The sequence below is a fragment of the Ptychodera flava genome, chromosome 10 (genome assembly GCF_041260155.1).
Source record: "Ptychodera flava strain L36383 chromosome 10, AS_Pfla_20210202, whole genome shotgun sequence".
NCBI lineage: Eukaryota > Metazoa > Hemichordata > Enteropneusta > Ptychoderidae > Ptychodera > Ptychodera flava.
Genome location: NC_091937.1, coordinates 14,892,038 through 14,909,942, shown reverse-complemented (window position 1 = coordinate 14,909,942; position 17,905 = coordinate 14,892,038). Strand labels below are relative to the sequence as shown.

The window sequence follows — 17,905 nt, the reverse complement described above, 5'->3', positions numbered from 1 at the left end:
TTCAATGGGAAAGATAAAAATATTGACCAATCACAAACCTCTTTCGTGAATCACAATAACCCTAGAATGTATATTTTCCCGTTTTCCCCCTCATATTTTGAGTGAGCTCGAGCAACAAGGACTCACTCTGCGATCGAAAAAGGTTTGTCTATTTGAAGGTTTTCTTCCGTAAATCGTCACTACAACACACCGAAATGCACTCGATGGACTCTCAGCAAATTCAAGAAATAGTATAACTTCAAACTGATGACGTCACAAACCTCGAAAATGATAATGACAGCTCAATATTACAAGTGATTGAAATGCTATAGAGCATGGGGATAGTAAGCAGAATACTTCCACGGGGATAAGTTAATCGGTAAAATTAATGCGTAAACGAGTTAGACCGTGTTGTCGATACTGTGCTGGCAGTTCGTGGCACCAGTATTGTTATAATCCAAATCGAGTGGAATTGCAGCGGGATAGATCGTGTCCAAGGACGCTAAGAGCCTGAAATATTAATTTTGCTCCAATTTGGATGATGATGACATGAGCCAATTTCAAAAATAGAAAATGACCTCATTTTAAAAATAATACGTCCGTTCTCTTTGAGTTGAGGATATGACTTTCTTACAATAAACATGTGTGATTGAAAATCATAAAACGCATGATCACTATAAACCTGATATTATTGAGTCCTTGTCAAGTAATAATTGAGCTCCTTTGACCTTTAGAAATACTAGTAAATAGCGTGTAGGCATACGGATAGCAGAGTTTGTGCATCTTGTTGTGACCATCTCTTACTTTGCCATCAGCATTATAATAAAGGAGAATTCTCCGCAATGTTATAATCATGTCAAGGGACGTTAGAAGCCTGAAATATTATAGTTTTGCGCCAATCTGGACGATTATGACGCATGTAAAATCTATGAAGATATGCAAGATGCATGAACCTTAAATATCATATCACTTTTTACTGTAAGTATTTTTTCACATTATATATGCAAGTATTGGTTTAACAATATATATATTTATGTATGTATATATATATATATATATATATATATATATATATATTATATGTGTGTGTATCTGTCTGTCTGTCGGTCTGTCTGTCTGTCTGTGTTACGGTCTGTCTGGCTGTCAGTCAGTATATTTGTCTCTTTCTGCACTTCTGTGCCACTCATTATCACACTCACTCACTCTCTCGACCTCTTTTTCTCTATAACTCTCTCTCTACTATTATTTGACTCGAAATGCACGAGAAAGAGAATGTAGAAAGGTTGTTCCATTGACAGGAAATGACATGTAAATACTTAAGATGCAAGGGAAAAGTTATGTAAATGTGAAATGTTGATGAAGAAAGAACATGTTTTTTGTTGGGGCAGAACACTTATATCCCTCGAAGCATTCTGCATGTTCCTGCGCATCCTTGTCCGAGCTTTACTTTGGCACAGTTCGCTAAGGCACTTACTCATATCGTAAGTGTTTCTGTCTCTGTTTGTGATATCGGCATATAGGATTACAGCAAAGTTGATATTGAAGAACACAAACGATTGAAAAATACTGGGCGTGTGTTGTAGTACAAATCGAAATTGTTTGATTTCGGAAATTGTCGGATCGGCTTACAAAAATCGGAGATAAATATGCTATGTTTACGGGCGATTCCACCAACGGGATAATTGACAAGCTTTTTTCGTCATAAGTTCAGGTCATTAACCGATCATAGAGGTCACAGAATCTAAAGTGTAAATAGGTCATGGCAACTCCGGCATTATTTGTTAGATTTTCCCAATCTTCTGAAATCGTACCGTTCAGCACGTTTACTCTACCGACAGTCCCTCCTGGTGCACTTCACCTATGTTTCAGTTTTCGTCTTTGTCATTGGATGTGCTTAATAATTTCAAAACCTTGGCCGTACTGTAAATTTTACGGCAATTTCTGCGTCGAAACTATCGTTTGAACTCTTGTTATCATTCTCTAGCCGACAATTTTTGTTTGAATACGGTCATATTTATATGTTCATATAGTTACTGCAGAGTTGCTTATGGTCGTGGAACGGTTATCATGCTGCAACCCCTGGTGACCCTTTTCGAGCAACGATCGTTCATCATGATGTACTGACGGTATAGTCATCATGACTGTGATGCTGCGTGTGCTCATCATAGAGCAATCTTTTCCGTAAAATCTTGGGTCAGTGCCAACAAGTCAAGCTCCTCACACACTAAATTCAAAAATATCGTGTTCCAAGCCTACTATCATGATGTGACTGATGATACGAGTCAATATCGATTTTGATTGCAATGTAAATTGTAAAACTTTGAAGCCTTCAGGGGATCCAGAATGACTGCACACAAGGTAAAGAAAGACATTTAACTCATAAGTATACATGCTTTCAGTAAAATTGAATGCACAAGAAATGTAATCTGTAAACTGAATGACTCGTTTTGTAAATCAATAAAAACTCTTGCTACTCTGTAAGATTCTAAATGAACCCCGCACGTGGTAGACTTAAACATTACTGTAAAAGTTTGCGAGTCTGAATATGTCTCCCTGATATCAACAATATCATGGTTATCAGTTCTGAGTTAGTATAGATAGTCTTTCTTTTACCATGCTGAAGTGCCAGACGACTAAACACTAAGTAGTAAGCTGAACATATGGTTAAGTGGAACAGAAATGAAAGAATCATTAAACGGAAAACGGAGGACTCGTTTGGGGACTATGAAATAGTAAAGATCTACATCGGAGAAGACAACGTGTGACAGTTTGACGTCACCCTTTAAAATTAAGAGTTTGTTTCGGGGAAAGTGATAATACCTATACGTATATACACATATTATACATACATGTACAGACACACACACACACACACACACACACACACACACACACACACACACACATATATATATATATATATATATATATATATATATATAAACACACACACACACACACACACACACACACACACACACACACACACACACATATATATATATATATATATATATATATATATATATATATCCATGAGAAGTATCTAAGGAAGACACAGGAACTATAAAGTGATGGTGTAGAACTTGAACGTCTTCATTGAAAAGGGATTCATAGCTATAGACCTTGCAGCCAAGACACTTATACATCTGCCTATTAGATGTGTTAGTCACCATCACCATCTTCATTATCATCATCATCATCATCATCATCATCATCATCATCTTTATCATCATCATTCTCTTTATTACCCAATTATAACAAACATTTGTAGATCAGAAATGAAAAGACACCTTTGCTGTGATGAAGGGTAAACGGAAACGGAAAATAGCAAATGCTAGTCTGCCTGTGAGTGACTCTGCCTCCCTGAGTGTATTGGCCGGAGTTAGTCTGTGTCATGGTCATGTCGGATACCCATGCCATCAATACATTAAAATGATAATTACAGCTCAATATTACAAGTGGTTGATATACAATAGAACATGGTGGTAACACGCACAATAACTCCACGAGGGATAAATTCCTGGGTGAACTTAACGTTTTAAACGTGTAAGCGAGCTAGACCGTGTTTTCCATACTGTGCTGGTATTTCGTGGCGCCATTGTTATTATAATCCAAATCGAGTGGAATTGCGGCGGGATTGATCAAGTCCAAGGACGCTAAGAGCCTGAAAAATTAATTTTGTGCCAATTTGGATGATTATGACATATGTATAAAGATTGTTATGTATGAAACTTAAAGTAACATATTAGTTTTCACTTGTTATTTGTTATTTGTGTTGTATATATATACATCTATCAATCTATATTTGAGAGAGAGAGAGAGAGAGAGAGAGAGAGAGAGAGAGAGAGAGAGAGAGAGTCACTGTTTACCTCCTGCTGGTTAGCAACCGCAGTTTAATTGACAGCCGATTCTTTATATTTAGGGTAAATTGTTGCAATAAGTGTTTCCTACGACGTTCGCACAAGTGTTTCCTACGACGTTCGCACAAGTGAGAAATAGGGCAAAATTCATCATTGAGAGTTGGCGTTAATTTTATTTACAAGTAGTGCAGTATTAAACACGAACATTTAACTTGCAGTATTTCCCCCTTGTCTTGGCCTGCTGGGTTTAAAAAAAGTGTTTAAAGATATACAAACACCATGTTCAAATTTAGCCGTTGCTACCATGGAAAGGGGAGATCTAGCTAATCATAGAGTTTATGGGGTCACGACAGGTCACACACAAAATAATGCACCACTACATGGTCATAATTTTACTTTAGTTAAACAATCAGAAATAATTTGTCTTCATTATTCTTCCGGGAATGAGGCAAAGAAATCAAAATAAATTATTTTATTAATACGTCGTTAATTGTAAATCCATAAAATAAATAAGTACCAGTGAATCACGTTTCAAATAAAAAAAACTGCGCTACTGTTACTGCTTGTGATAAATAATGATACTTTGGGTGCTAAGGGGAATAGGGTTCATAAAATTAATTTGAGATACTAGTAGAATTAATTTCAGCACATAAAATTAATTTGAAGGCATAAACTTAATTCAATGAATGCATAATAAGTTAGTACTATGCTATGTAACACTTATTTGTGATGACCGCATGAAACAAAATTAAAAATATTTGAAAAATTATTTCTGGTCTATATAAAATTAATTCGAACATACTAAAATTAACGGAAAGCATAATTTTAACCAAAATGGCCCCAATATACATTATCTTTATTATTCTTCCTAGCTGGAGGCAAAGAAATTACAATTATTATCATTGTAGACAAATGTTAAAAGTTGTTACTTAGAAATCAATAAAATAAATAAAAAACTGAATTACGTTTCAAATAAAAACAAAACAAAACTGTGGTTACCAAAATTGTTACCATGGTAACATGAAACAAAAATGAACATGGAGTTCATGCTCTGAAAATTACACTTAGGAGAGCATTTGCATAGTAACTAGGATTAATTTTAATTGAATTTGGAAAAAAAATTGAAATTTTAAAACGCAAATAGATTACTATGGACACACAGGGCAGTAAAAATGGATATCATATTTGGTCTTTCTAAGCCAAAATAACCCTTTGGTATATAATTCTGTTGATTACTGGATTTTTACACTGGATATTTGGTCTTTTTAACCCAAAATATCCCTTTGATATAACACATTCAGTTGATCACTGGATTTTAGGTGCAATCTTTAAAAAACTGGTAATTTTTACTCCTGAATGGTCGGCATGGAAACATCTCACATTAAAATGAGTGTAATTTTTTTAGTGTGCTCACCAGAAAACCCCTTATGATCAATTTTTACATCAATCAATAGTTCTTTAATAGGAATTAGGAAAAAAGTAACATTTTTAATCCCAAAATAGTTACCATGGCAACTTGAAACATTAAAATAAGTCTGGGTTTTGTGCTCTCTGACCCGAACTCCCCCTTTAGATAATTTTCATATAAATCAAAGTAATTTTCATGGGATATTAGAAAAACTGAAATTTTCAACCCCTAAAATGGTTACCATGGCTACATTGGGCAGTGAAATCGATATCATATTTGGTCTTTTCGACCCACAATATTCTTAGGGTGACATTTTCACGGAAATGTAACCTATTATTATTCGCGTTATTATTTCTATATAACACTTATATTATATAAATTATTATTATTATAAACCAATCAGATTGCATATTTAAGTTTTGTCAAGATGAATTTGTAATGAGTGCCTCGCTCAAACATGGCCGCCTCCACGCCATTAAGAATAAAGTATTGGTATAGTGCATATACATACTAAGATCTTCATAGGCATAAACATGGTGTCATCTAGTTATTTGGATTAGCCCTCATAGGCGAAATAGGTTCAGTAATATGACATCAAATTAATGCCAGCAATCGTTATCATTCAAGGCAAGTAAATTACCAGGTCCAAGAAAGAAACAAGCACAAGCAGCAACAACAACGACAACAACAACAACATCCTGAAAAAAATCAATAGTGCAATCTCGAACCACTATTTAGGTGGTGGTAACAGGTGTCCGGAATTGGAAAGCGTACCCTGCTAGCATGCTACACCCGTCAAGATTAAACTAAAATGACAAAGTAGTTGTACTGTAATTCAGCGAGTCATCAAACTACTATTGTGAGTGAAGGCCAGGAATTCTGTCTCTCATTATGTGAGTAAGAAATCTGTCAAATTTTGATATAAGATCTCCTTATCTACCATGTAACTTTTAAGTGATCTAGCCAACCTAGTTTACTACTACCTAACTTGGGAATTGGATTTCATCACTTATGGCCAAAATGATCGTATTTAAAGAGTTAGTGTTGCTAATGTAAGCTTATTCGTCTTCTTCGCTGATTCAAATATTTTGTAATTTGAGCTATTTGACTTCAAAGGATATTCCTATTTTTTTTAATTTCTGCTATGTCTTACGATAATTTTTAATAGCTGGGATCTATTTTCGTCAAACTTGTGCCAAGGCTACTCGGAGTGTAACTACTGGACACCACTGGATATACTCGACGGAGAACTGCGTGGATAATAATTGGTCAATCGCTTGTCATGGCAACTAGTAGTGTTCTGTCACAATCGTAACCAAGCCTGCTGTGTTGTGCGTAAATGTTATCGTAAACCAACACGTCGCCTTTCTGGAGCTGGAATCCAACCGTTTCCTGCCAAAGAACATCCCGGATGTGCCGTAATACTTCCGGTTCGATGACACTGCCGTCGCCATAGTAAGATGTAAAAGGGTACCTGTTCTCGGGAAGATCCTTGCCAGCCCACACCGGATGATCGTAAAAATACGATGCGTGAAAGGTAGTAGCCTGGTTAAACCACACTCTCTCTCCTTTAAGAAAAAGAAAATTATGATGTTCATCTGAGAGAACATTAACGGTAAATTCTTTGTCACGTTAAAGCCGTAGAAGACAAGATGAAACAAAAGGAAAGAAATTTCAGCAAAATGCTTCAAGAAGGGACATATTTCTCCTTGGCTGGAGAGTGCATGAAATAGTAGTGACCGTGTCCAAATAAAAGTCCCCGTAATCTATGCGCCCGCATCCATAGAATGACAGTACCCCTTGCTTTACTTTGATTGGCTAGTTCACCGGGTCTTCTTTACAGTACCTGTGATTGGATGGTTGGCAAATGCTGGTAGATACCGCCAGTAGGAAAGATCATCATTATCTAACCACTGATATTCACAATTATGGTTCTTCATATACTGTTCTACTTCAGCTTTGTCCTCGGCGCTGAACCTCTAGAAAAACCAAAAGTTTAATTCCCTATCTAATCCATCTCATCCCTTTAGGTAAGCAGGGTGACCCCGAAATAACTGAATAGAAATTCAATTTTAGAAGAGTATCATAGAAAACTGTTTAACGTTATGTAATGAGTAAAGAGTAAATGCTCGTTACATATATCTGAATTTTGTGAATGTGTCATATTATAACTTTCTTTCACGACTTTGACTGTCTTATTTATGTCGATACTTATTCATAGTCTGTGATGTTCTGTGCCACTTTATCGTGCTTTGCTGAGTTTCTCGGATACAGTCACAATGAAATAATAATTTTGCTCCTTTAGATAATCTAAAAAAATCACGATTTGAACTAATTCGGGATAATTGGATCTTAATATCTTTCAATGTTCTCAAAGAGTTGGGTGCCCTATAGCTGAATGTTGCAATATTACAAATTACTCTTAAAAATTGCATATTAAAGGGGAAGTTCACCAAGAATCATTTTTACATATGTGGTAGCTCTGTGGTCATTTACCTAGGAAAAACTTTTTTCACCATTTATAACTCGCAAGATTTTTTACAAAAAACGATAAAAATAGTACAGGAAGTTGTCCATGTAATTTGAATCATGGGAAAAAAGCTCCAAGCTCGGAGCTTGCATAATGTGATATGGAAGGGGCAATCTACGGACGGGTATGGCCCCACATTGTCCACTCACAGTAACACAGTAGTAAACAGCAACACAAAATCTGAGAGTGGATAGTTTATTATAAGTGAATCATTGTTTATGCAAGGAAAATCAGTATAAACAAAAGTTATGTAAATACACACACACTGGTTTAAGCATGGGTGAGTGGACAATGCCATACCCATGGGAAAATGGTCCCTTCCATATTACATTATGCAAGCTCCAAGCTTGGCGCTTTTTCCCATGATTCGATTACATGGACAACTTCCTGTACTATTTCTATCGGTTTTTGTAAAAAATCTTGCGAGTTATAAATGGCGAAAGTAGCTTTTCCAGGGTAAGTGACCACAAAGCTAGCACATATGTAAAATCATCCTTGGTGAACTTCCCCTTTAAAAGAAAAAGCAGATGAGCTTACATTTGCAGATAAAACCGACATTGTTTCACCATCCAATTATCCCAACTTAACTCCAATTGTGTTAAAGCCATATGCTCTCATGGCTATGAGACTTTGTTACTTACTAACTGCCAGCTCATGGAAGCATCTTTAGCAGCATCCTTGGAAACCGTGTAGCAAAAGTACTTCACTCCTAATTTGTCGAATTTTTGAACAACCTTCGGATCAAGTTTTCGTAAGGTATCTCTGACATCAGTGATTCCAGATTCACCACCTAGGCCTGGTTTTGCTGGGACATCGCAGTAGAAGAATATCTAACAGTAGGGAAATAGTCCAAAGCCTATGGTGAGATACTGAAAACAGCTGAAAGACATATGACCGTGCATACTTCCTTTATGAAGTATTTTGAGATAGTCAATCATTTCGATAAAAGCATCCTGTCAAAGACAGTCGTACGTACGAAGTGATGCGCTCTCTATACTATGTCAATATGATGTCAGTTAGAATTTTTGGTCTTAAAATTGCAGATTGGTTGCGGAAGTTTGAATTAATGTATGAAGAAAAGCGGATTTTACTGTTCTTATGATATGTTCTCAAATGTTCTATTTCACACAACATTAATTGCACAACTCAGCGGATCCATTTTGCATTATTGGTTGAGGTGTAGGCTATATCGGGTCTCGGCCTCGCAAGCTGTTGTTCCTCGGTCGAGCAACAAAGCAAATAGATGTTCCCAGACCTAGGACCTATCAAAATTGTTTTTGCGCCATAAACGCTCTGATGATGTAGTTGTCGCCCTTTTGTGTCTTTTTCCATCTTTCTTAGCCTCATTGTGCAATCACATGTTATTTGATTTTCTTTCGGTCTCTGAGTTTAGGTCACAGCCTAGGATCGTAATGCATTCAGTATTCAGGCTGACACAGGAAGTTATCGGTTGTAAGCACCACTTTAGATCTTTACAACCATAAACAGCAACGGTAACGGCTAAATCTCTCATCTTAGATCTCCTCTACTCTACTCTAAGGTCTGTTCGCTTTCTTTCAAGGAAGTAAACATCTTAAGGCGTGTACAAATATGTACAAAAATGTATGAATATCAACATTGTTTTTCTTATTTTTTCTTCGATGATATATTTCATATGCATTCCGGTTTTTACACAGGGTATCCACTTAAGTCTTACTTTCAGTTTTTTCTATGTCGTTGAAGAGCCTATTCCACCCCAGTCTTCCTTAGTCCTGTGAAGGTTCAAAGACAAGAAACTGACCTTTTTAATATAACAATTCTCTGGTGGTTAACAAGTTAAGAACCCCCGTAAATTATATATTTTCTGAGAGCCTAGATATAGGGGAGTTTTACTTTCAGTATTTAGTCCGTGGGCTGGAGGGGCCAACCGTGCACCCCCCCCCCCATAAACCTACTGCATTGGTATTTTTTTGTTCTTTGGGATCTGCTGAACTAGAAAAAAGATGTTAACATTGGATATTTTTGGATGCACTACCTGTCTGCATGGGTTTTTGATTTGTATGTACCGCAAAAAATGGCGAAAAATGGGTAGGGGTAGGGGGTACTATATCCTCCCCTAAATTGAGTAAACTAGCATGAAATAGCACACTCAAGAAGAATAAATCACCTTTCTAATGACACCCCATAAGCCAGGTCATGTTGAACAGTAAGCTCAGCAGATGACGTACATGAAGACAGGTTTGACAAAAATCCATGTGGGTCACAAAATCGTGATTTTGCGGTACCCTTCAAAACATGACCGTAACAGCTATTGAGTCCCTATATTTTGTCTGTTAAAATCCTATTTTTTATTCTAAGGATCCCAAGGCTTCTGAAAAAATACAAGTTTGTTATCCTGTTAGGCTGTTGGGGGGGGGGGGGCGGTACGGTGCACGCAGACGCCCCCTTTAGCCCACGGCCTCATAGATTGTTAGTAAAGCTCAGTGGCTGTATAAGTAAGACAAGGAGGTATAGACAATTTTCCAAATACGTCTTATCAAAATCATTTTATAAAAAAATTTTTAAAAAGTAAATTATAAAAAGAGACAGACATCAACAACCTATTTACTTTAAGGAGAAAATGGCAATATGATTATGTGTGTGCGTTTTAAAGTCTTCTTTTTAAGGTTGTGCATTAGTTCATTGCATAACAATAAAATGCCCATTCACGATATACCACTGTAGCAAAACTTGCAATTTCAGTGAGTAGAGACAATACTGCATGGTAAATACCCAATTTTGACATTTATTTTCTTCTTCAGCACATTGCAATTAGAAACTAACATCCATAAATCTGTTTGATTTGCTTCATTGGGAGGAAACAATAGTTATCGTATTTTCTTCCGGTTAAAAATACTGAATTACCAGAAAAAATCGATTTAAAGTTATCCAATTCTATGACGTCATATTTTTTTACTAAAACCTTATGCATTTTAGAAAGACCAGTATCTAAGCTAAGGTATATGGCATTTCAAGCCAGTTTACTTCATCAAGGAAAGAATGTTGTACCCCTACCCCTAGCTTTTGCACTACCCATACAGATACACGCATTTGAAAATTGACTCCAGAGAAGTAGTGTATAGTTAAATATCTGATGTTAACACTTTTTTTCTTGTTTAATATGTCGGAATAAATAATTTAAACACAAAAAGTTGTGAAAATTTTGCTTAATAAAAAGTAAATCACAATTGTTACATGATATTTTGGGTAAAAAAATTCAAAATTGTCAAAAAATTCATTTTAAAGTCGTCCTATTCTATGTACACAAATTAATTTTGCTAAAGTTGGTGTTCCTCAGAAAGAGCAATATCTGAGCTGTCTAAAAATGTAAGGTTTTTGCTATTTCATGCTAGTTCACTCAATTTAGGGGAGGATGTAGTACCCCTTACCCCTACCCATTTTTCGCCATTTTTTTGTGGTACATAATAATCAAAAACCAGTGCAGACAGGTAGTGCATCCCAAATTATCCAATGTTAACATCTTTTTTCTAGTTCAGCAGATCCCAAAAAACAAAAAATACCCATATAGTAGTTTTGTGGGGGGGGGGGGTGCACGGTGGGCCCCTCCAGCCCACGGACTAATTATTTCGCGGCAAATAATATGACTTCAAAATGTCCTTATGACCACGAAGGTATCCCTTAACTAAAGGGTATTATATTTCTGATAAAAGAAAAAACAAACACCAGCCCAGCCCTTAATCAATTCTGTTCTCGTATTTTGCAATTGTATATCGAACTTAGAGAATGAAATCGCAGCAACTAGTGTTACTTCAAAATAAGTGTGCCTTTAACATCATTTCTTTATCCAATACGTTATATTTTTTTAGAATTACACTCTCCGTTCTTAATCTTTTCCCAAGTCGTTATGTGGTATTTTAATCCAGCTAGATGAATTTAATAGCAGCCATAAGCATGGCTTTAAACTGTGCATGTCTCATAAAGCATCTCTTTATAGGGTAGGTATATTTTTGAAGAACATTTGCTTTACCCCTTGATACGTCTGTTTCCAGCTCTAATTTTGTATTTTTATACGCACCTTGTTGTCAACTTTCTTCTGTCATAATAAAGTACACCATTGACTCTATTGAAAATAATGAGTGAGCTGCGGGATCACCAGCCCTTTACTTTTTTACTTGACTTTATTTCATTATCCCAGATTTGTTTCTTGATGTACCCCCTTTTTTATAACCCCGGTGATTTTTTTCTCTATCTACGACAGTACCCTTTCCCTTTTTATTTACCACAAGCGATTTGTTATATCTTGGATATCCCCCCTCTTTCGGTTTTTTAACCCCAGCGATTTTTTTTCTGTATCCTCACAAATATTTCAAATAATTTTGAAACAATGCGCCGTAGCTGCACGCACATACATTACACCTCTGGAGGGAGGGGGCGATAGAATCCCCCAAAAAATTTCTCAGATTTTTTCAAATGACCCTCCTTACAAACTCACAAGGTGTTTATGTTCAAATTTCCCCTTCTGACTTGCTGTAATTTTGAAATTACCCTTCAAAGGGATTTGACAGAAATTACGGGTGGATCGCAATATTTTTGCGCAAGCGTGTGTGTTTCAAAAAATTGAAATTTGGATTTAATCGATAATCAGCTGCTGATAATGTTGATTCACTATACATGGTAGTCTATGAGAAAACTATGTAACAAGTTTTCAATACAGAACTATACATATGCATTTATAGATATTTGATAATTGACATAAAAGTACTTAAAATGGGAAGTATCCCAAAGATGATATTTACATAATGTGCTAGCTTTATGGTCACTTACCCCGGAAAAAGCTATTTTCGCCATTTATAATTTGCGCGAGTTCTTACAAAAAGCGATAAAAATAGGACAGGATCATGGGAAAAAAGCTCCAAGCATCATGTGATATGGAAAGGACCATCCTCGGACGGGTATTGCCCCGCTTTGTCCACTCATAGCAACAGAGTAGTAAACAGCAACACAAAATCTGACGGTGTATACAGTTTATTATAAGTGATTCGTCATTTATGCAAGGATACTCAGTATATAAGTGATTCGTCATTTATGCAAGGATACTCAGTATAAACAAAGTTATGTAAACACGCACTGCCTGGTTTGAGCGTGGGTGAGTGGACAATGCCATACCCATGGAAAGATGGTCCCTTCCATATCACGTGATGCAAGCTCCAAGCCTGGAGCTTTTTTGCCATGATTCAAATTACATAGGCAACTTCCTGTACTATTTTTATAGCTTTTTGTAAAAAATCGCCCAAGTTATAATGGCGAAAATAGTTTTTCCGGGTAAGTGACCACAAAGCTAGCACATAAGTAAAACTCATCCTTGGTGAATTTCCCCTTTAATTAGAATAGGGTTGTTACAATATGTGGACAAAAAATTTGACTTTAGAATTTCACCAAAAATGTTCATCTTCTATAGATGGGAGTCTATGATAAACTTACGAATAATTTTTTCAAATGAAAAACTTGCTATACTTTTGCATATACAACATTGAATAATTAACATAATTGTACTTGATGAGAATGTGATGGTTAAAGGTGCATTATGTGTACAAGAAATCTGATTTGTAAATCACTGAAAATGTCCATCCACTATGAGAGTCTATATATAAAAATAAGTAAATCTGTTTATTAATGTACTCTCGATTATTAATATTAATTTACTTGATTAGACTAGGGATGTTACAAATGGATATGTGTGCAAGAAATTGGATTTTAGAGTTTCACCGAAATGTTGATTCACCATACATGTTAGTCAATGAGGAAACTGTGAATAATTTTTTCCAATTCAAAACTATCTAAATCTGGACGTTTGATAATTTATTTTCAAGTACTTAGTTAGACTAAGATGTTTAAAGGTTGATATGTGTGCAAGAAATTGGATTTTTTAATTTCACCAAAATCTTGATTCACTATACATTGGAGTCTATGAGAAAACTATGAATAGTTTTTTACAATGTTAGACTAAATTAATTTGTGCTTTTATAGGTGTTTGATAATTAATACAAATGTACTTGATTCAAATATGGTATTTGAAAGTTCAGATGTTGACAACAATTATGATATTGGAATTTCACCTAAAAGTGTAATTTCACTTTTAGTGGCACTAGTAGTCTACAGGTAACTGTTAAATAATTTCCCTGACAAAACTTGATATAACTCTAATATGTGAGTAATAGGAATTGTCCATTGCACTCCGTGAGCTCGATTTACAATAAGACAAGCCGCAGAGTTGCCTAGTCAAGATGTTCATTCGACAGATAATACTTTTGTTCAGATTTACAGTTAAATAACTTCAGAGAATTAAATCATGCAGCGAATCATTTTTATCTCTCAGAATATTTCTGAACACTGAAACTGCTTTTTTGACGGATACTTATGAAAATTAAGTGACCTCACTCTGAGCTGGTGACCCCTGGATTTTGCCGGCCCACCCCCGGCCGATACGCGATTTATCCTCAGGAATTTCACAATTAAGCATAAGACAGTAGTTTGGAAATACTCTCTGAGATTGAAAGCATACAGCATTGGAAAAAACTTTCGTTTACAACAGATCTATCGCGTCCGTTTGCAGGTTGACCTCAGCATACAGCCGTTAAGGTCATCAGTCAGAGGTTGGTAAGCGCTCATTGGTTAGGAGGTCTGTGAGTGAGTTTGACTGATGTTGCTATGAACAGGGACCTTTCCTCTGAAAAACTGCATTTTTGGACTTTTCACAACACTTAGGGAGCGATAGTTTCACAAGACGACAATTACGAAAGGCCAAACAAGGCAGATTTGATGGCCAGCTTATCAACCATCAGCAATGAAGAGTAGATAGAGTGATTTAAACGGTTGGAGCGGTTAAAATAGACATTTTTAAAGACGTGTAGAGAAGAATTGCTATGTAAGCTGGCCACCTTCCCTTTTTATATACTCCTAGTATATAGGACAGCCTGGCCATGGCCGCTGATGCCGTACACAAATCAATAACACTCTACAGCTTTTTTATTGAGTTCTCTTCATAAAGGAAGTGCAATTGTCAACCCGGATGAAATACGAACTCGATTATGTGATATCAATATTTCATGATTACGATTAATTACTTTTAATAATTATGAAAAAATATCATATTTCAGACTATTAATGTCCAATTGGCCTGTGCTTGCGGTTGCGTTATCCCGCCTATTGATTAAAATTCTCACCTTTAAAGGATAGTGGTCAACGTATGCCATTTCATTGTGTGGTTCTATCGTGTAAATGGGAGGCTCGACGTCAGTGGCAGATAAAACTTGGTCAGCTATTTCAGTCCGTTCGCCTGCTCCGCCATAGTATGTCATACTCGAGAATCCTAGCTGTTTGAAAAAACGAGAGAAGTCGTCAGCATTTTCCACTGGCAGTCCTCTGAAGAGAATGGTACCGTAGACGTGAAGTTTTTCATCAATGATTTCTCGACATCTGGACGACCACTCCTCGAGCTTCACATTCTCTTCGATGACTTCATAAACGGCTGGTTTATTTTCCCTTGGGCTGGCAAGGTATTCGGGTAGTTTGTTTCCAGGGACAGTCGAACCGGGCAGCCATTTTCGGCCTGCTATGCGAGCGCTAGTCTGGGCCGGTATGTCCAATCGTGTTCGTATGCCGAAACCGTTAACCCAGGACTGGGTTCGGACAGACCTCCATACAGTTTGATTCACGTGCATCAACGGCAAAAATCGGCAAAGCCTTCTCGGTGTGGCGAACTTGAATGATAGCATACTTGCTCTGTTTTACAATGACGTTCCGCGACCCCTTCAATATCAGAGAATTTCACTGCGCGGTGCGACCTCCAGATGAACTTTGAAACAATTATGTGGACGTCTGCCAAACAGTGCAGAAAAAGGTCATGTGATTTACGATCGTTTGTTCATTTGGAAAAGATACAAATATTGACCAATCACAAACCTTCTGAATCACTGTAACCCTAGAATGTATACTTTCTCGACGCGCAAAACCAGTCCCCCAACATCTTTTGAGTGAGCAATATGAGCTCATTTTGCTGTCGAAAAAGGTTTGTCTGTTTGAAGATTTTCCAGCGTAAATCGTCACTACAACACACCATGCACTCGATAGACTATCAGCAAGTGCACGAAAATTGTATAATCACAAACTGATGACGTCACAAAAGTCGAACTCACCGCGGACGCTCGGGCTATTGTTCTTAAACATCAAAGTATAAACTAAAGAGGTACTTTTCCTACTCTTTAGAATCGGATATGCAAGAACATGTCACTGCACTGAAATATGATCTTTCTTAAACAGATAAAAAATTGCGTTAACAATTGAAGTACCAGAACGTTTAAAACACATGCACGCACGCACATGAACACCACTCATGCATATGCAGTTACCTTTATTGGTTCTTTGTTGCTGCAAACCTTTCATGTTTTTTTTCATCTGGGACGTGGCACACTTGCACTGTGAAATCACCGATATTTACAAAATACATATCGGATTCCAATTTCAATACTCATTAAATCTCAGGTAAATATCCGACGTATATAGGGGATTTCACCAACGAGGTGATTGACAAGCTTTTTACGTCACACGTTCAGGTCATTAACCGATCATAGAGGTGGAGAGAGGAGGTCACAGAATCTAAAGTGCAGATATGTCATAGCAACTCCGGCACTACTCATTAGATTTTCTCGAACCCCCTGAAATCGTGCCGTTCAGCACGTTTACTGTACGTACAGTCCCTCCTGGAGGGACTGTGCTCTACCCCACCCTGGTTCAGTGCACTTTGCCCACGTTTCAGTTTTCGTCTTTTTGTCATTGGATGTGCTCAATAATTTCAAAACCTTGGCCGTTCAGTAAATTTTACGGCAATTTCTGTGTCGAAACTATCGTTTGAACTCTTGTTATCATTCTCTAGCCGACAACTTTTGTTTGAATACGGTCATACTAATATGTTCATATAGTTACTGCAAAGTTGCATATGGTCATGGAACGGTTATCTTGCCGCCACCCCTGGTGACCCCTTTTGAGCAACGATCGTTCATTATGGTGCACTGACGGTATTGTCATCATGATGTATCTTGATGTGACTGCTGATGCGAGTCAATATCGATTTTGATTGCAGTGTAAATTGTAAAACTTTGAAGCCTCCAGGGGTTCCGGAATGACCACACACAAGGTGAAGCAAGACATTCAACTCATCGTTGCATATTCTTTCAGTAAAATTGACTACACAAGAAGTGTAAGGCCAAAGTAATCAAATTCTTTGTTTTGCGTCCACTCAAAATGGGCAAAGGTACGCGTCTAAGCGGCTGAAAAACACACACAAGAAAATTAACACAATGTAATTTGATTGCAGCAAATGAAAAATTGTAACAAAATTTTAGTTCAGAAAAGCTAAGCGGTCATGTCCTAAAATTTCCTATTCAAATACATTGTGTGTGTTTTTCATAAAAACCTTAAAAACCTACGCGGGTGGGGACGCAAAACAAAGAATTTAATTACTTTGGCCTAATCAGTACAATGAATGACTCGTTTTGTGAACCAATAAAAACTCTCGTTACTTTGTAAGCATTTAAATGAACCCCGCACGTGGTATACTTAAATACTGTAAAATTTTGAGGGTCTGAATATCTTTCCCCGAGATCAACATATCATTGGTTGTCAGTTCTGAGTTAGTATAGATAGATTTTCCTTTACTCTTCTGAAGTACCATATAACTTAACACTAAGTAGTAAGCTGAACATATGGTAAAGTTGAACAGAAATTACAGAATCCTTAAACGGAAAATGGAGGACTCGTTTGGAGAGGATTTAATAGATAAGATCTATATCGGGGGAGACAAGTGTGACAGTTTGACTTCACCCTTCCATAGTTAGTTGTTTGTCCAGGTGGAAGTGATACATATCTATACGTGTATATACGCATTATATATATATATATATATATATATATATATATATATATATATATATATATATATATAATATATATATATATATTAATTATATATATATATATATATATATATATATATATATATATATATATGTGTGTGTGTGTGTGTGTGTGTGTGTGTGTGTGTGTGTGTGTGTGGTAATCTAATGAGAAGTTTGTAAGGAAGACTCTGGA

General features: G+C 36.5%; 1 protein-coding gene across 1 annotated transcript; it reads right to left on the bottom strand.

The window, feature by feature from the left end:
• Nucleotides 1–3,995: 3,995 nt before the first annotated feature.
• Nucleotides 3,996–15,837, bottom strand: LOC139142073 (dapdiamide synthesis protein DdaC-like). The gene is made up of 4 exons (XM_070711866.1): nt 14,983–15,837; nt 8,422–8,610; nt 7,097–7,229; nt 3,996–6,818 (listed from the first exon to the last, which is right to left on the bottom strand). Exons 1-4 carry the CDS (start codon nt 15,532–15,534, stop codon nt 6,520–6,522), a joined length of 1,173 nt encoding a protein of 390 aa, XP_070567967.1. The 5' UTR covers nt 15,535–15,837; the 3' UTR covers nt 3,996–6,519.
• Between the last annotated feature and the right edge of the window lie 2,068 nt (nt 15,838–17,905).

Excerpts from the sequence above, each read along its gene's own strand:
- LOC139142073 (XM_070711866.1), bottom strand. The coding sequence starts at position 15,534 with ATGCTATCATTCAAGTTCGCCACACCGAGAAGGCTTTGCCGATTTTTG. Across the intron at positions 8,611-14,982 it reads TTGACCACTATCCTTTAAAG|ATATTCTTCTACTGCGATGT; the intron begins GTGAGAATTTTA and ends CCCTACTGTTAG. Across the intron at positions 6,819-7,096 it reads TGCCAACCATCCAATCACAG|GAGAGAGAGTGTGGTTTAAC; the intron begins GTACTGTAAAGA and ends TTTTTCTTAAAG.